At 33.8% G+C, this 21,394-nt stretch overlaps 1 protein-coding gene across 2 annotated transcripts in view; it reads left to right on the top strand.

Annotated features, from left to right (window-relative positions):
- The window catches only part of LOC149796462 (uncharacterized), a 59,235-nt gene extending 42,616 nt beyond the window's left edge, over nt 1–16,619 (top strand). For both annotated transcript variants that reach the window (XM_089961167.1, XM_089961166.1), the window contains exon 3: nt 15,847–16,619. In XM_089961167.1, coding sequence (XP_089817293.1) covers nt 15,847–15,915 — 69 coding nt within the window. In that variant the 3' untranslated portion in view covers nt 15,916–16,619. The remainder of the gene's footprint in view (nt 1–15,846) is intronic.
- The last annotated feature ends 4,775 nt before the right edge of the window (nt 16,620–21,394 follow it).

The following is a 21,394-nucleotide window of genomic DNA, read 5'->3' as shown; positions in this document are numbered from 1 at the left end:
GCAGAAAAAATATTGTATTGTGGTAGCCCTTTTAAGGGATCTTATTGTTTCATCACTACATTACTAGTACATAGCATTTAATGACTCCATCTTTGGTGAGGCTAATACTTTTGCACTAAAGATATTGCAATGACATGGAACAGAATTGTTTTGAAACTGCATTTATTGTGTTTAAAAATGTTGATGATTTAAAAATAAATCTAATAGCAGCAATACATCAACCAGCTCTATTTCCCAGATTAATACTTTTTTGTGTCTAAAAATGTTACTCATTCGATGTGAATACATATACTTCCACAGAGTGGAGAATTGACAATAAAACAGTCTACTTGTGTACCGCTGCACCTGTACAGATACAGTCATCTTTTTCATGGATGCCATTTTTATATTGTTCAGTTGTTAAAATCATGACCAGAGAAAAATTGCCTGTTGTGAGCTTAAATCGTTATTGATTCTAACTTCAGGTATATTTCATCTAGTGTTACATTCTTCCATCTTGTCTTTTGCTGGTATCCCCTGGCCCTTATCAGTAATTAGTTCTGTAATGTCTTCTTGGGTTATCACGTTGTATTGCACCCTTTAGGGGTTGGAGTACACCCCTCCTATTTTTAAAAACAGTTGATTATGTGTTATATTAATAACAGCATAAGCTGAACTGCATTTAAAATGAATTCCTAATTCCCATCATACATAATTGCTCAGACCTCAGTTTTGGTGGGGTTTTTTTTTACACCATTGTATTTTAATCCACAATTGTGACATCATATTTTTATCATATGTTTCTGCATTGGTTTTAAATTAAAATCTAGGTTAAACAAACAAACATCTTCCTTATTAAAAGAATGGAGGCTGAGAAGACAGGAAATTGTTCCATGATAATTCTTTACCATTGCATACACTGAGGTGACTATCTCATGCAGTACAAACAAGTGAGGTGTAAATACACTGGTGTATATAGTACACAGTACAATGAACAGGTGAGTTTCGTTTGTGAAACTAATACAACGTTATTATTAACCTTGTGCAAATACACTTGGGTGCATATAGTTCACAGAGACTTCATGTGAAATCCCCACCCCCCAAACAACAACGTTATTATTATTATTGTTCTCTTTCAGATAGAACATTTATTTCAGAGAACAATATCGGGTCAGTCTATTGGGAAGTGTGGCCACAAGAACAGCCTTTGGGACAATCATTCAAACTGCTTCACATATTCAAAAGTGTACATGTAAGAATCATTGCCCCTTTTGCACCAAATGGACTAGCCAATTCCAGATGTTCTTACAGATGGCAGAGGAAACTTCAGTCCCCTCATCATCTGAATTTTCAGGTTTTTCTCTTATGCCTCAGTTAGGAACACAATGTAAGAAGACTAGTTCCTCATTTCAGATGAATAATCCGAGGACCCAGGAGTCCAAATATGCAACCAGTCTCTCCAGAGATTGGTAAAGATGGAATTCAAGAGCACCCCTCATGTTCACAGTAGTTTGATGCTGCATTCTGGGAGGAAGGAAGTGCACTGCTTGACTCAGGGTAGTGTGTTGCACCCTTCTGAGAGGGAGGAGCTGCACCACACCCAGCACTCATGGGGTAGCATGTTGTGCCCTCCCAAATGGTTAGGATCAGTGCCACACTGTGATGAGTGATGAAGACAAGCCAGGCAACTGGGCAATGGTCAGTGACCTGACAATTATCATGACCACTATATCGTTCCAGTGGCTGGTCATCTTGTACCAGTCACAAACTTTACAGCCGTCATCACTCAGAGGCGTTCTGGTATGAAGATAGGGATCAGATGGAGATTTCCTCTCTCCCCACTCTATCATCATTCCCTGTACAGGATTTGGAGTCTGCCCAGCAGGTCCAAACTAGAAAATGGAATTGGATTGGCCCCTCCTCCTCAACTTTCCTTCTAATTTCAATGAATCCTTACAGGATGTGGGGTCCTCCACCTGAGGGTAATTGGTCATTTATGGCGTCGATGGTTATAATTTGTGTGTTCTGACACAGGGAAAGGGAGTAATTCAATGATACAGTCTGCAGTTTTGCTAGTTTTAATGTTGTAGAGTGTTAGTAATTCTTGTCTTTTCTTCTAGACTGCAGTCTTTCCCACCTTGTTTCAAAATAGAGAGATTGCCTACTAGCGTATTTTGAATGTCTTGCAACTATTCTTGCCGCTTTGAGCTGTAGATTTTCCAAATTTTCTGAATCGATCAACAAGCATCCATCCCAGACTACAGTGGTGTATTCCAAGAGTGGCCTGATATTAAGTTATATGCAGTTTTGATAAAATTTGACTAATTTTAATTTGCATTTTAGTTTTTGTAGATTAGCTGTATGAGATGATCTTGGTTTTAAAATACTATCAATGTGACAATTAGTCCATTTGGTATGTGATGAAAGTATTAATCCTAGAAGGCAATGAGAATCCACAGATTTAAGTACGATATTATTAAAAATGAGTTCAGGATTTTTTAAGTTTTTGTTTGTGAAAAACATTGCCACTGTTATTTCTGGATTAAACTTCAAGAGCCATTTCTTGGACCAGTTATGTAGTTTTATTAGGTCATTATTCATGACAAGCTCTATTTCAGCAAAAAGATGAGTGAGAGAGCTCATACCATCAGCAATGTCATTTACATAGATTAAACACAAGAGTGTCCCAAGCACAGATCCTTGTGGCACACCAGCATTTATAATTATTTCCCATGAATAAATCTCATGCAAAACCACTACTTGTTTTCTATTACTTCAATAACTTTGAAACCATTTTTTTTCTTCAGATTACTTGAAATACAGTATTCCTTCAATTTAAATATATATAGCTTTAACATTGTTTCAAGTATTTGTTTTTAATTAAATTCAACACAGATCAACTAAATTTAGACGAAGTCAGAATGTAAACACCTTAAGACTGGATATCACATTGCTTTAAGACTGGACATAACATACATGTATACACAATTGCGCATGCACACTTGCATTCATGCACATACACATATATACTTAAATGCATGTATATAGACTTACATAAGTACTTTAACATACATATACATACACATATACTTGTTGGTCTTAAATATACATATACCAGTAATTGAGTTGAATGACATTTTTGTCAGTTGAAAATAGAGCATCACTCATTCTGGGATAGTATGACACACACTGTGTACAGTACTTAGAGAGCTGATCAAAATCAGTGATACAAGTTAAATATAATGAACTGCACATACAGATATTGGCAAAGTGATGGTAGATTAAGGAGTTCACAAAGTTTGCAGAATGTACATAATAAATGAAAATATTTAACTTGTGTGCACAATATATGAATTGGAGATTAAAGATTTTAATTAATTAATGTAAATTAGGAAGATACTGGAATATGTGATTCTGACTTTACATAAAATAGTTTCCTTGTCCAGAAAGAAAATATTTTATTATTTTTCTTAAGTTCTCTGTTATCTTATTTGGTTATACCTAGTCTTTGTTAAATGTTCAGTAATGAAGGTTCCATTTTCATTGTTTTTCAGTTTCTTTTCTCCTGTAGAATAATAGTTTGTGTACAATACGACACAAACTTCACAGTTATTTGTGCCCTGTGTGACTTATTAATTTATCTAAGAATTTGTGAGCAGTCAATTTTATCAAGTGGAACATCAGCTCCATGTTTTAAAAAAATAAAAGTACTGACCACAGTATCTGTGTTAAACTCCCCTGGGTCACCAGAGGGGATTGGAATCTTTATGATACAGAGGTTGTTCAGCCTTGTATACTGTTCAGGATTTAAGTATCGAAGTACCATAACAAATGCACCAAGCAAGCATCATTTTCTGAGTGAATATAACTCTTTACTACATGTATGTACTGTACATATCAGTGAGGGTTCTGGTCCTTTAGTATAATGGTATGTGTCATAGAATAGTGTGCAGCAGGTCTTAAGTTTAATCCTTCTTTGAAGCTGCTTTGTCCTTTTCTTGTTACAAAAATACAGCTTTTGAATTCCAAAGCAATCTTTGATAAAGAGTCAACGAATGACCTCTATTAATGTGTGCCTGCCTAAATGAAATTCGTTTGTATTATGATTTAGTTTGAAGAGCTCATGAGGTTAAAAGAAGTTAGTCTTGTATAGATTTGTTAGCACAGTACAGCTCTTGTAGAGTGTGGAGACAGAAGAATTTCTTTTTCAAAACAAGATTTCATTTAAAGTCAGAAATCAGTTTTATCATTGGAACTCGACCATTTCTTTAATGTCTCTAGAAGTTTACAGATGCCACATTCATTATTTAGTATGTGTCCATTTTAATTACCAGCTTTCCTTCATTTTGCCAAAATATCATTCCTTTGTCATAAGAAGATTTAGAATATTTTAGATTTTTTTTTATGAGGTCATGGACAGGTATACTGGTTTGCACAGGTATTTTCATTAGTGACTTTCCTCACCTGGGGACTTGCACCATGTAATCCCAGGCTTAGCAATTACTGAACTCTTATTTATTATTACTGAAGTTGGTAATCCCCACATATCAGTTTATTACATGTCTCAGAAAGGGAAGCCATTGATTATTGGAGTTATGAATGTATGGAAGATTTATATAAGTCTTCCTTAATCAAGATGATTGTAAGAAAAGGAAAGGATTTTACTCTGAAGTTTGTGAACAATGCTTGCTTATCTGGTTGTTTTGGATAAGTCAGGAGTTAAAATGGATCTTGCCACGTTATGACATTATGATAATTCATTGGCATGTACCTGGTCATTCACTAGTTAAAATGAATTTCATAGTTTCCATGTCTCAGTGTGTGCCAACTAAATGACATTTAAGCACAAGCCATTAACTCACTTAAACTTGCATGAACCCAAATATTTCAAATATTGTGTCCTCATTGATTGTGTGTAATGCATAACTATCATTAAATTTTTTTCATCTGTTTTTAAATGCTTAAAATCACAGACCATTATGACACAACATCTTTCTTGTAAATTGTTTTATGTTGCCCTACTGTTTACTATTATAACTTGCTTGTTTGTCATGATTGTCATCATTTTGGTAAACCTGTGTAAATTCACTGCCTAACTTTGTATGGAATTCAGTTTTTGAACTAGTCCCAACTTTTGTCTTCACAAGTAATAAATAAATAAAATAAAATAAGCAAACAGGCTGTGTGAGATCTATATTTTCTGATCCAGACAATAAAATTGCACTCATATGCTTCAGAAAATAATGCTAGTCTCATGACAAAAAACTTTTTTTTTTAAATCACATTTTTTAAGTAATTAAGTATCTTGAATTGAACATTAGTTCTAACTGTTTTTCTCTAGTATGTTATATTAGAAGACTAAACAGTTTAAAAAGTATGTTTAACACTTGTCAATTTCTCGTTAGCACCAGGCAACTACATGTTGTTTGAAATACAAGTACCTTTGGCTTTGAGAAACTATAACATTGCAGCCACCATTAGCTTTTACAATGGTGTGACTAAAATATCAAACAAAAAATGGAATGGAATACTTAATGGAGCTTAGATATTACTAAAGCATGGTATGGAATGAGGAATAGAAAGGAATATATAATAGAGTAGAAAAATAGAATTTATTCCATATTCATTCTATGACAAGTGAAAATTCCATATGGATCAAAAATTTTAGATTTATCCATGGGCACTATATTCCATATGTCATAATATATAGAAAGAATTGTCAGCATTTTTCCTAACATAAACTCTCTAATTCAAGTAGAAATGTTAATGGGGGTTACAGTACATGCATGTATCAGAGTAACTGAGGTGGTAGGATGAATACATGGACATATATTTGAAAGAAAACATATGCATGTCACTTTTTAAAATCTATTTCCACAGATATTTCAAAACTGCTCAACACATGACCAAAAACTGTCTCAGAATCTTAATATATAAACACATTAATTGTGTGTGCTTAATACGTAAACACATTAATAGTGTGTGCTTAATACATAAACACATTAATTGCATGTACTTAATACATAAACACATTAATTGTGTGTGCTTAATACATAAACACATTAATTGTTTGTACTTTATACGTAAACACATTAATTATGTGTTCTTAATGCATAAACACATTAATTGTGTGTTCTTAATACGTAGACATTAATTGTGTGTGCTTAATACATAAACACAGTAATTGTGTGTGCTTAATACATAAACATTAATTGTGTGTTCTTAATACATAAACACATTAATTGTGTGTGCTTAATACATAAACACATTAAATGTGTGTGCTTTATACATAAACACATTAATTGTGTGTTCTTAACACATAAACACATTAATTGTGTGTGCTTAATACATAAACACATTAACCATGTGTACTTAATACATAAACACATTAATTGTGTGAGCTTAATACATAAACACATTAACCATGTGTACTTAATACATAAACACATTAACCATGTGTACTTAATACATAAACACATTAATTGTGTGAGCTTAATACATAAACACATTAATTGTGTGTGCTTAATACATAAACACATTAATTGTGTGTTCTTAATACATAAACACATTAATTGTGTGTGCTTAATACATAAACACATTAATTGTGTGTTCTTAATACATAAACACATTAATTGTGTGTGCTTAATACATAAACACATTAATTGTGTGTTCTTAATACATAAACACATTAATTGTGTGTGCTTAATATATAAACACATTAATTGTGTGTTCTTAATACATAAACACATTAATTGTGTGTTCTTAATACATAAACACATTAATTGTGTGAGCTTAATACATAAACACATTAATTGTGTGTGCTTAATACATAAACACATTAATTGTGTGTTCTTAATATATAAACACATTAATTGTGTGTGCTTAATACATAAACACATTAACCATGTGTACTTGATACATAAACACATTAACCATGTGTACTTAATACATAAACACATTAACCATCTGTACTTAATACATAAACACATTAATTGTGTGTGCTTTATATAACCACCAAAGATTATCTTTTAATTTCCCATAATTCCATTTGTTATATTATTACCAGATTTGTACTATCTTTTTGATTGTGGTAAGTATCAAAACATAACAGTAATAATAATAATAATAATAATAAACGACTTCATTATGCATAGGTTAAAAAAATGGTAAATGAGTCTGATTTTATCTCATGTATTACATTCCAATCATTATTGTTGCATAAATAATGAGTATTTTGTACCCAAAAGAGGGGGGAAAAAGTAATTATTTATAAAATTCCATTCTTCTGTATCTTTGCTTCTAATCATCAGGTACATGGATATTATACCTGTCCCTGTTGTGATTGCTTAAGCATTGTTGTAAACAGTGTCAAATATTGTCATTATTGTTATTATTATCTGGTACCAAAAGAAAAAATAAATTGCCAGTTCTTTTCATACTGAAATAAAAACTTAAAGGTAGACCTATACAACTTTCAGTAATCTAAATTTAAAAGCATTTCAAATACACTGCGAAGACAGAATGTACATTCATTAACTGGATTAGGAGATAAGGCCATTTAATTGCCATCAAAATGTGACTTCTATGGAAACAACAGAGCAACTTTTGTAAACAACCCAATACGCATGCGTGAGCTTGTAACATAACAAGAGGAACTCCAAGTTGGCTAGCAACAGGGCTTCTTGTTGTGACAGTCAGAGTGATCATTAACTGCAAGTTGGCTAGCAACAGGGCTTCTTGTTGTGACAGTCAAAGTGATCATGAAGTCCATGTTGGCTAGCAACAGGGCTTCTTGTTGTGACAGTCAGAGTGATCATGAAGTCCAAGTTGGCTAGCAACAGGGCTTCTTGTTGTGACAGTCAGAGTGATCATGAAGCAGAATTGGATTATTTTTCCTCTTCTTTTGATGAAGGGCAAGGAGAGAGTAGTGAAAAAGGAGTTGAACCTTACCACTATGAACCATATACAAGTGAAGAGTCAGCATTAGAGGAAGAAAGGGAATAAATTGCACAAGATATCAGTAACAGGCTGAACAATATCGATTGGTAAGTTGGACCAGGCTTCTTTCTAAGACATTGAGGCTTATTTCTCTCATACTTCCATTTATAATTTTTTCCACTATATCATTTAATTTTTACATGAATAATATAGAAGAGTAATGTGAATAGATATATTATTGCTTTTCTTCAAATATCCAAATACAGAATATGCATATACCCGCCTTGATTAACACAATTAAGCCAAGGCACAGTCATTTTCAATTACCCTATCATTTGTCTCAGAAGTTCATAAGACTTCCATTGTTACTAGGCAGTAGAAAGCTTTATTAGTTATCAGTGCCCTATTTTGGCACAATTTTGAGTATAAAGTTTCTAGTTGACTCAGTTACAGATTAAATAAAATGTTTAACCTTGTATCTGTCAAAAACTTTCACCACCCTAATATGACTGTTTGAATATTTATGATGTGGTGGGATATGTTAGCGAAACTCATAAGATTTTTAGGAATACTAAATACTGAATTCCTAATAAACACTTTCTATATTAGCAAGGCATGACTCAAATTACTTGCCTGGGATTTTTATTTTTATACAGGTGTCTGTGTGCTCAGTGTCAAGCAATGTCCACAGCAGAGGAATCTCAATGCTGCCATGGAATTGCCAGAACATGTGACAAAATCACTGGCTTTAATGAAGCACCGCAATGTATCACTAACCATCCTGTGTTCGCAACAGTTTGTCTAGACCAGCTCGTACAGGAAATGGCATATTACCAGTACAGACAGCAGTATGATCAACACAAAACAACACATGGAAGAAAGCAGCGAGTAAGTACATTTTATTACATAGATGAAAGTGTGTCAAAACTTCCGAGTCAAAAAACATATCTGCACCTCCCCCCCCCCATTTATCAGACATTATTTCTGCTCATTAACTGTAACACCACAATGGCTTTAGTTTTGAATATAAACAATTTGGTTGGAAATATTAACAACCCCAAATATCTCAGTATAAAAAAGAGATCCAGTAAAGATATTACTTTACTTAGTATACATAATTGTATTTTCTTGATTTCTAAGTTTTCATGTATTTTTTATCAATTTTCAGGAGGAGGCAGTATGTGGCATATCAGCAGTTCATTTGATGGTGTTGGAGTTTGTTTAGCAAAGAAGTCAGAGTTCCGCTGCAGCAAATATCCACAAAATACGACAAGTTTTCCCATCTGATACCTATGGTGGAATCAAATGGCCTAACTTGCTTTTGAAAATGAGACGTGTGAGGACCGATTTCTTTCTCAGGTCACTGGTACTGTGCACACATTGGAGGAGGCAGGATGTGTCTTGACAATTGCAAACCAACTTCCTCATTCACGTGGTTGTTGTCTGCAAGTACCTTGGTCACTACCATCAGACTATTAACATAGCCTATGATAAATGAAACGTTATAATCAGATGACAGTTGTGTGAAAGCATTCATTGGCCACATCAGTTATTACATTTAGACCAAAAGAGGACAAATGTTTTTAATGATTTTTCGGTGGTAATATTTTGGAAATAAAATTTATCTCGAATCTCATCATACCAGAACACTAGACCTGAATAGATTTTGTACCAATTGATGGAATTTGATAGTATTTTTTACTTGTTGAAATGTATGACTTTGTATATTTACTCAAGAAACAGCTTAATCCATTTATAATACTTCTTACATGCTGTAAAGAAATGTCTAAGTAATAATAAGTGCAGAAATGAGAAGAAGTATTTTTCACTTTAACTTCATTGATGGAGTATTCCCCACATTTGCACTTTGGAAATGTAATCTGGTAATGCAGTTGTCCATCTGATGTTGTAGCTTGTGGTTTTGATTGTTGTCTACATATGTAATGCTGCTAATAATGCACAGAAATAATGATAGAAAATATTTCTGTAGTTCTTTTTATGTCCATTTTTCAAAACATTACTTTCATATTAAAATTTGCTTCTGGAACTTGTAACACCTTTTTACTTATAAATATTCAATCACCCCAAAACATCATAAAGAATGAGGGAACAAAATACCTTCAAATTGAGCCATACTAGGAGAACCCAATAATTGTGCCATAGTAGGAGAACCCAATAAGCTTTGGGGCAAAATGATTCAGGACTCTGTGGAAGCTTTCCAGCTCAAATGTTTGGTGCAGCACGGACAGATGTTGTATGTCTTTTGACAAATTTCATAGCAGTAGGTGCAGTCTGATAAATTCTCCTTTACCCACTTTGTGACTTGTGCTTGGGTGTGCATGTCTGTAATGATGGACTCAATGTGGATTCCATTCTCCTGTAACACATCACTTGTGTGTGCATGTCTGTAATGATGGACTCAATGTGGATTCCATTCTCCTGTAACTTGTGCACCTCAGACCCTCTAACTCCATGTGATAACTACTGTTGACTTCATTGCTCTGTAAGTAAAATCTGACATTGTTTTTGTTAGTTTAAAAGCCATTTTACACATTCTCCATAAGATGCACACAAAATTGGAGGTAAGTGACCTTCCCAAGGACACACTGAAGCAGCTGACCCAGGCTGGTATTGAAACTGCAGTCCTTACATTATGAGTCCAACGCTCTACCACAACTCACAGAATGAAACATAACTGCATTCAATATCATGAAAATGTTCAGTAACAATAAGTTCTTTTGAAGACAAAACACTTGTACACTCTTGATTGACTTCCTCTTTATTATCTCTACCCTGTTGAAATGGACTCTTTATCTAATAATATATTGGTATTTACCGATTATGTGCACAATTTCCATATTGACTACTTTCCCAATATTTACATCCAGAATAGTATAAATCCCAGACTTTGAAGTCGAGTCAGCATGACCATCTCCAGCCATGCCTCACTTCCTCAAAGTAGTTCTTTTGATTTTGCTTCCAAAAAGGTGTAATTGTTGGCTGCATATACAAAGTGTCTCTGTTGGTATAGGCCATTTTCAGGAATTCAGAAATCCTCCAGGCTTGAGAAGGAATGGCTCCAGCAAGAAAAATAGTGGCTGAAAGGGCAAGCTGTTTCAAAATCTCTTGTGGTTACCAAAAGTCACATTTCTGGACAATATTGATAAAAGTTCCCATTCTGTGGTTACTGTGTTCTTGTGCTTCATTTCCGTAGTTAAGACAAACATTGAACAGGCTTAGGAGAGCACTCTCTGCTACTAAAAACTTCCTTTCCTGATGAGTTGGCTTTTGTCTGTAAGAATAATAAACATTTATTGCGTGACACAGACTTCTGTACAGCAGGGAAAGTTATATATATATATATATATATATATATATATATATATATATATATATATATATATATATATATATATATATATATATATATATATATATATATATATATATATATATATATATATATATATATATATATATATATATATGCTAACACTTCATACCACAAAAAATGTCCTATAAAATAAATACAGAACTTTGCTTCATTTTCTCCCTAGGATTTTAAAATTGATAAAACCAGTAAAACAATAACTAGAAATGCAGCTTTGAGGTCATTGTAAATGTCAGAACACTCATCATCATAAAGTATGCTGTTTACTTACTAGGTTTAAAAGAAAAGGAAAATGTTTAACACCAGAAGATGCTGTTTAATTCATTGATTAGCATTATTACTTCAAAGCATTTTAACAAATCACTTGGTCTTACAGTCCCTCTAAAAGAAAGCCATATGTTTTTTTTGGGAATGGCATTATTAAAAATCGGTCTTAACATAGTCTATATAAATTAACCTCAATACACAGGCCACTTCTACATTATAGCTAGATATAGCCAATACTAAAGGTGGGCTGGTGGCTGTGTTAAATAGGCATCATTGTACTTGCCCCTAATCCTCGTTAAAGCTGCTCTACCAGGATGAATTTCTTGAACTGGTTGCAGCATAGGAGGAGTCCATTGAATCGCTGAGGTTGACCACCATTTCACTCTACTCAGATGTCAAAGAGGTGTTGAAGTCATCCACAGTGATTGTGGTCTACTGTGGTTCATCTGTGCTATTGGGGTTACTGGTTTGGGTCCCACAGCTCCTTACTTTGGGCTTAAACAGGAACTGCAGACCTGAGAAAGACATAAAGTTGTTCACTTATACTAGGATATATATATTCATTGCTGTTAATAATGACTAATATAATTATTATGCTTACATGTGGAAATTAAACAGTTTTAAAAAAAAACAACATTAAGTCAGATTATAGTGAGCACTTAGCTCAAAAGTACCAGCTCATTGCTATAAAGTAAGTCTTTCATACTAAAGGTTTGAATCAGCTTTGCTAGATCTAGACCACCAATCATCTCCATTACCTTTGTTAACTTTCCTTGGTCCACTGTGCTGAATCCAAGCAGATTTTCTCTTTTTGGTCTGAATGATGTCTGGCAACGAGTTGTTGCTGTTTTCACTCCTTAGTCACAGGCATCATACTTCTGGAATTTAAAAAAACACAAACAAAACAAATACAACAACTACCATGGATGGCTACTGCATAATTTAAACCCAGCAGATATCCTGCCCAACCCCTTTTCCACAGACTGTGACACTGGGTTTATAATGCAGTATAAGTTACTATATTTTCAAGCTTTGCATCTCAATATATTTATATAGCCATGGACCCTAAGGCAGGAAACAAGGATAACATACAGATTCAGGGAAACATGGGTACAAACATTTGTGAATTTTTACCCAAAACTGTATTTTAGGAGAAAATAACTTCTTAATATAGTATTGATCTGACAATCTGTAAACTTTAGGGCATGCGTCATTTCAGAAGAAAAAAAGTACTATAGGACCAAAAATCACAGGGGCAGGATGATGATTCGATAGAATTAAAAGCACACATTACTGAAGTGTGTGACAATTTCGTCATATATGCATATTTATTCAAATTAAATATTATTTATTCTAAAATTTAATACCAAATTATTTTAACCAAAGTCTATTTAATCCTGATTGCTCTGTAATGCTCATAATCTTGGGGCAAGAGACAGTTTTTATGCACAAGTTTAATGTTGCATACACCTGCCTAATATAAAAATTCATAAAAAATTAAATATATGAGTGAGGTCAAAAAGGTCCATATTTTGGATAGGTATAATAAAGCAAAATCACTCACTTGACCTGATAAGTCAGTGGAAACTCACGGTATAAAAAGTTGATGAACCCCACTTCAAATTTATGCATGCATTTTTCATGTCTAAAGGCCATTTTTGAGAACATGTGATGTTCACAGTGCAAACACAAGCCATTTCCCTAGGTGGTAATTTTGAAAAATGTTGCGTACTTAATAATTTGATGCAATTCAAAATAGTTTTCATCCAGGCAGTTTTTGAGATATTCTACCTACCTTGAACAATTGTGTCTACTGCTATACGTGGTTAGCTCTGCTTCCTAGCCGACTGTTGGTATTTCACTGGCTGCATACCGTGCAGTGACTACATGAGGTGTACATGCCTAGCATCAGTTTCAAGAAAAACACAAGCCAGAAAGACCAAATTCACAAATATATCCGTATCTTTAATTATTACACAATAATAGCTCAAACAACACACCATGGCCTTAAGTTAAGAAATTTACCAGGGGGCCAGTTTATGAAACTGTCCCCTGCCACCTTAGTGAAACCTACTACGTCTGGCTCAGATCCATTTTCTGCCTCATCTTCTGCCACATTGTCAACTGAACTTGTACATGTAGCTATAACATCCTGTAATGTCTGAGAGATAAATTAAACTTATGTTATACTGCCTAATTGATCAAATATTCAAATGGTCGTGTAAACCTGTGGTTGAAGAAACTTTACTTATACATTTATGTCAAGTCCACCACAATATTACACAAATGAAACCTGACCAAGAATGTATAATTAATATGTGGCAACTGATTCTATTGTCCTCAGAACAGTCTCTCTCTCTCTCTCTCTCTCTCTCTCTCTCACTTATATCTCTCACACATATATATACATGTACACAAACATGAAAAATAAACAGTCATTCATAAAACTGAGATAAAAAGAAAACAGAAAACAATGTACAAAAGTTAGAAATACTATATTACCTATTCTCTCTCCCTCTTGTATGCTGACCATGGGCACCTGGTTGTCTGGCCTGAACTATTGGGTATGGTGGGTTTGTTGGCTTTCATCCACATCAGGGCTGTGAGCACACTTTGCTTGTGGCACAATGCATGGCATTGCATCAGGCAGAAGAGTAGCTTTTTTCTTAATTTCAAATGTAGTCATCAACCTTGGATTAAGCCCAAAATAATCGGGTTGAAAATTTCCACTGCAGATTATCGCATATTTTGACATACCCTCTCCAATCTGCTTGTATTACCACACAAACCATGACCAAAGTCCAATATATTTAATGTTTGAGGGAAAAAGTGTAATAAAACACCATCTTTTGGTGTAGTGCTACATGCACCACCGATGCACCTCTTTCACATACAGAGTAATACAAGCAATCAGAACACAATCCAGAGACGCTTCACAAGTGACAAAGATAAAACAATGACAGCTAGCAATGCTGGGTTCTTCTTGTGATGTCACACTGTCTGCGGTCATGGAAACTGCTGAAGTTTTACATGGCTTATGGAGAATATTCATGACGTACATTTAAACTAAATATCTCGCCATCAGTTGATTGCATCAGGTTGAACTTTTCAGATACTACATAAATCATAATTTACTAAGATTCAAATGGCATAGGGTCTTGGGTGTAATTTTTTAAAATAAATATATATATAATTATTGTTTTGTGAGAGAGATAGAGAGAGAACCCATTCCTTTATGTCAGCAGAATTAGGCTACACCAATTATGATGAAATGTAGTTTCCTGTGATAGAGACCAAATTTGGTATTGAGATGGTAAGGCAGTTATTTTTTCTTGATTACAGCTAGGAGACTGGTTTACTGACAATGAAAAAAGTACATATCTTATTTGAGGTTCTATAGACTCAAAACTACTATGATATCCTTGTTTTCAAACAGACTTAATTTTTAAGTTAGAACCATAATAATTTAGCATGTTATTTTGGGAATAATGATATGCATGCAGCAACTGATCATCGAACCCTGGAGATAACTGTTACAACCAAGAATATTGGAGTTATCATGTTGGTGAGTAAACTTAAGATTAAATTGCATATTGCCAGTTTATGGGACTGCAGTTTGTCTGGCTTTATATTGTATTGTTGCTGCACAAGCTATAACAAGTTAAATGATATGACCTTGTTATGGTCCACATGATCACTGAGACATTAATTTTGCAGAACATTGTTATTTATTGCTCTGCCTGCCAAACTGCAATTCCTGATGCATTTTTGGCAGTTACTATATGATATGATAACAAGATTAGAAAATTAAATGCATGCTCTTTAATTGCATTTTCTTTCTCTTAGAGACATTTTTTCTTCTTGCATATCAAATTCTAGTTTTCCTCATGTAGTGAATTTAACCAAGTTCTTATGCACATGTAGCTATGCGTCTGATGTTCATACATGTATTTGTTTTAATTTTTGAAAAAAATGGTAGTGATTCCATTTCAGTGGAAAGTGAGTAATTCATTGCTTGCTTTTAAAAGATGTGAAGTACTGAATTTTTTTATAGATATGATGTCACAGCCTTTTCAAATTGGATGGTTACATTAAAATTTAGAATCTCTTTAAAGGATGGTCATCTTCAACATTTAGATATTTTTCGGACATTGGTGAAATGATTATGGAATGTCGAACTAAAAAACTCAATGCTTTTACCAAACAGGTAAATACCAGTAGTCAGATTTTTTTCTAGGTTACATAGTACATGTTGTTGTAATTTATTTCAGTGGAACATACCTGAACTATACAAGAAGCAGGGGAGGATGCAGGATTTTATTCTGAGAAGATTTGGTTAGGAGAGGTGGTTCAGTGTACTTCAGACAGCTAACATTCTTGATTTTCACCTAAATGTTTACGATTTAACTGATGGGGAGGAGGAACCTAACCATCTGACAACATTCCCCCCCCCCCATGGAAGATTTTCCCCACATATTTGAGAAGACAGCTGTGAGAGATTCTGATACTGAAGAACTTGCCTTTCTGTGGATTGGTCTGGATTTCTGGAATCATTCCTAGTATTTCATTGGATAGGATCCAGGACATACACCCACCAATTCTGTGGATTGGTCTGGATTTCTGGAATCATTCCTAGTATTTCATTAGATAGGATCCAGGACATACACCCACCAATTCTCCTTTATTTGTTCAGTTTGTAACAATTTTACAATGAATGCAGTATGCTTCATTTGAAAGAATAGAATATAACAGCTAATTAAATATATTTCATGTACAGAGTGCTAGTATAAAATAAACTGAACAGTATATCAGTCCATCTTGTTACTCTATTAGGAGGTTCTATTTTAACAAACTTTTCAATGTTATGAAAGAAACTAATGATGTATTGCACAAATGTACAAAAAAAATGTTTAATTTTGATAAATACTGTTTCACCCATTTATAAATTGAATTCATTCCTTCCACTTTGTTTCCTAGGGCTCGAGTGAAACTGCAAGGTTAATAAAAACTTATTTTTATGAGTTTTCTTTAAGGTGTGCATATGTAAAACAAGATAAAGGAATTGGAAATAAGATTTTAATCACTAACCCACAGTATCAGCAGAATAAAATGTTTACTGATTCTGCTAACTCAGCATGTGTTATTCATTATAGGGAAGTAACAACAATAACAACTTTATTTCCCCAACTAGACATGAACAAAGAAACACTCACACTTTTGTATTTTTTTAATACTTATTGCAGAAAAGTTCACATCAAAAAACACAAAAAGTGGTTAGCTAGTGTCTGGATAGGTACAAGGGCACTAACAAAGCTTTGCATTTCATTGCTGGTAATTTCTACAGCAGAGGCATCTTAGTCACGTCTGTCGATCCATGTTTGTTCCAAAAGACTGATAGCAAAAACCATTCAGAAAAGAAACATACAAATTGATGTGCATATTTGTGTGCACATGTACACAGCCTAATTAGATTTTCAGGCCTTTAGAATACATTATTTTGATATTTCTATTCATGCTTGAATTTTTTAGACTTTGACTTTTTGCAGCGGGGGCATATATTATTGACAAACACAAATCTAGTTTATGGCTATATAGTGTATTGGTGGCCAAATTTGATGGTGGATGTTGGAGAGACTGAAAGGCCTGAATGCTCATATGCTTTCTGTTGTCAAATTCTCTTCAGCAGTTTTGGAGAAGTCATGTCAAAATTTGTTCCTTGATTTTAGCAACACTTTGCCATATTTGAATGTGGCTTGACCTCATTTGTACAAACATAAAAGTTCTTTGTTAAAGCCAAATTACTTTCTGTCAGATTTGGTCCAATTCCAAAATGCGGGGGGGGGGGGAGAATTTGTTTACAGTTTTATTTCTATCCTTGGTAATGGCAGCCTTATGTTATGGTATAAGCATAATTTGTACAAATTTGAAAGGTCTTTTGAAAGGTCTTATGCATTATTGCTTTCTCTTAAATTTGATAGATTTCTGTTTCAATGCCTTAGAGAAAAAAGTTCTTTTTAAGTTTTTCTTTCTTTAATAATGATGGCCATATTTGATCTCAGCTTGGTATCATTTATACAGAATTGAGCAGCATTGAAGTCAAGATGTTTCTATAATACAGTGGGACCCCACTATAATGCAATAATTGGGGTCCAAAAATTTGCCACTCATAAAGTATTGCTTGGCAACTTTGCTTTGCAACAGTGACATGGTATATGAGTTAAATCGGTACATCTTTTGGTTAGTGAGTATCTGACGAATGAAAGAGGGTTTTACTTACAAGAAGTATAATAATACTTTGTACCAACTGGCAGGTGTATAATGTATCATTTGGCAGGTGTATAATGTATCATTTGGCAGGTGTATAATGTATCATTTGTGGTACTCTTGTACATTAACTGTTTAAAGACTTAATGTTACAGTTTGTACTACTGCCTGGTGTATCTATATTTACTGTACTGCTTGAGCAAACAGGCAAAAAAATTTAATAATAATGCATGAACTTATATCCAAGTAATATCAGAATAGATAACATTATATTTTCATACATGTCAGTGCTGTTTTTAAGTAGCTTTGACAGACTCCTGAAAGGACTGCGTACAATTTGTGTTTCCATTAGTTTTATTTGTAATTCTTTTATTTAGTATTGACTGACACTGACTGAATATAGCTTGTCAGTGAATTGCTATAAATGAATTTGTATATGTGATTAGTGGATCTAGTTTTATCAATGGGAAATAGCCTTTTTATTTCCAAACATTTCTAGTTACTTTTTTTGTTTGCACAGACAACATAAAATAAATTGAAGACTGTATTAGAAAACCAATGGCTCCAGAAATTTACATAATACAAAAGCTCTATTTTTCAAGTAAAAGGTTATATGCAATCTTTGAAAGAACATTTGGATCTGTGAGTAAATTGAAATGTTTTTGGTATTTCTTTTAATAAAAATATATGTAATGAACTGCAGTAAAACCTCTCTTGAATGACCACCCTTTCTGCCAAAAATTAATGGTTACTCAATACAGGTGGTCTCTCATGACAGGTCATAACACTATATAATCAATAAATCTGTGTATGAGGCATGTGGTCTCTCAACACAGGTGGTCTTACATTGCAGTGGTTGCCCAATACAGGTTTTACTGTATAAGGATATCTCCATAACATTGAATAACTTTCCACCTCAAAATCAGTTTATGATTTTGGACTAGAACTTAAAGCTCTATGAGAAATGACAGTATTCTATTTGGTTAGAAAACATGTTGAGAAACTCCTCTCCACTTTCTTAAGCTGTTTTACAATGTAGGAGAGAAAGAACTAGTTTAATTCTTTCAAGATCTGTAAGAAGTCTTGAACATTCTAATTACAAGTCCGATGTGTTTACTTTAGCATGTAATCCCTCCTTGGCAATTGATGTTTTCTTGCAGCCAATTCTAAATGTCAAAAAGCCAGACATAATTATGGTATGTGTAGTGAACTCAAAGAATCATTAAATCATCATTTTGGTAGTTATCAACAATATGGAATGCAGAATGAATGGTCTTGGTCCCCACATTTTGTAAAGTTGTTCTGAGTACGCATATGGTGCTGTCGTACATTACATCATGGCACTTCTGATAGCATACAGATATGAAATTTGTAAGCCATTTCGTAAAATTGTCAAGAAACTTGGATTAAGTAGAACCACTAAGTTGGTAAGTAATTCTCCAAAAAATATAACAATTAAATTAGACATTATTTAAATTAGACATTATTTAAATTAGACATTATTTGTTCAATTCATTTAATTCAAGTGATCACATGACTTTTTCGGAAAAATCTGCCCAAACGTTCAAAAATTAACATGGGACAGGTAGCTGATACATAATTAGGAGATAATAGAAATTTTGTTTTACTTTTTAAAGTCTGTTCAATTAATGATGCATAACATTTGGTGCAATCTATATCCGGCTGAAAACATGTACTGTAATTACGTTTGTTTACACACAGCGTGAACAGTATCTACTACAAGAGAGTAAAACAAAGGTTGTAAATATATTGTTGGTAAATTGTTTCTACATTTTGACGATATTTATATGATAAATGGGATTTCAGTGTTCAGTGATGTCCAGTAATCTACAAAATAAAGGAACATAATCTGTTGCTTTTGCATAGCTTACTCTATTTGGGATGGAAAATACCCTAGAACTTATTAATTCTTTCTCCAATAGGGTGACTTTTGAGAAAGATCTCTGGCCCTAGCACACTAACCCTTATTCTTTTTTTTGTCCTACATCATTAACTGAGCATTTTGCATTGTGTTTAAAATGTAACTTACCTTTAGATGAAGTTTTATTCCTATTTGGAATTCTCTCTCTTTTTAGTTAGTTGCATTTAAGTTACCCCTCTACAGGGATGTCAGTGTAAAAAGTACTGTGTTTGAGAATTGTTTTAGTCTTTTTCTAACTCAGGTAGGTATTTAGTTTAACCCTATCCTAGATTATTTGATCTGCAGAATTGTCTGTAATGAATTGCCACAATTCTTGGTCTATTTTATCTGACTTTTGCTATTTGTATTCTCTGGAAGAAGGTCACACACCAGGTCCTTCCTTTCAGCTATGTATGTTTAATAATCAAACTAGAGTGTCCGCCTTGGATGCAGGAGGTCACAGCTTCGAACCCCAGCCGATAATGTGACTGGGTGGGACATCATGCTACATGTCTGCGGCATGATGCCCCAGTGCTAGACATCACCATAAACTGTCACACTGCAGACATCGTAGTGATATGACTGAAAAATTGTTAAAGCTATGTTAAAAATCTAAATCACACACACACACCTTTCATCATTAAAAGTCAGAGAAAGATAATATTCCTTATTAGTTTTTAGCATCTTGCCAAGCTGGTCTTTTTGCTAATATTTGTCTCCAATACCCAATAATTATGATTTTTGACATCTTTGGAAACAAAACACAGCATCGCTGACTTTATTGGGATTCAAACATCAGCTGTAGTTGTTTCAATTCATGAAGAAAAAAAAGACACCTAAAATCAGGTTTGATCTTGCTGAGAAGTTTTTGTTACTTCAGATTTTTATCTGAAGCAGTGCCAAAGTAGAGTGTGAGGTCACTTGTGAACAAAGACCCCCTCCTCGCCACCTGCCCTGCCTTGCTTGTACAGATTGCAAAAGGACCAATGGCTGTCCCTTTCATATCCTGTGGTCAGATGAGGTCTGCGACCTTGCTTTAAATAGCTTAAATAGATGAACTTACAAAGGGAGGAAAAAGAGGCCTTCCTCTTCTTTCTCAGAATTATCATTTATTTTTTGGTCATTGATTCCCTTGGATCACAGCATCAGATTGTTGTTGTTGCAGTTTTGGGTTTAATGCCATTTGTGATGAAGCGTGTGTGAGAGGATAAAAACAGTAAGGAGGAAAGTAAGAATTTGAGCATAACGAATAACACTGGAAAATGAATTGTTGATGCAGGCCACATAAGTGACAATTGTATTGAAAATAATAATATGTTCATATGATCTAACATGCATAAGGTTATTTACAAAATTACTTTAACATAGTATGTGATAAACTACTTAGTTTAAATTCAGACCTGAATGTAAATTTGTAACCATCAAACCAAAAAACAATCCATTTGGGAGCTGAGACCACCATAATGTACATGTAACCAAAAGAACCATATTTCTTTTAAAAAAATGTTTTCAAATGTTCTCCACATTCTCAGCAGGAAGAATATTATAGCAGACAGTCAAGGAAAGGGAAGAGAAGATAGTTCTCATGGATTGGTCACTCCATCAATCCAAAGCAGATTCTTTGTTCCAACTTT

Source organism: Sinohyriopsis cumingii, chromosome 6 (genome assembly GCF_028554795.1).
Source record: "Sinohyriopsis cumingii isolate HCF-2022 chromosome 6, ASM2855479v2, whole genome shotgun sequence".
Lineage (NCBI taxonomy): Eukaryota > Metazoa > Mollusca > Bivalvia > Unionida > Unionidae > Sinohyriopsis > Sinohyriopsis cumingii.
The sequence above is the reverse complement of the archived record's forward strand: the minus strand, read 5'-3'. Positions and strand labels throughout refer to the sequence as shown.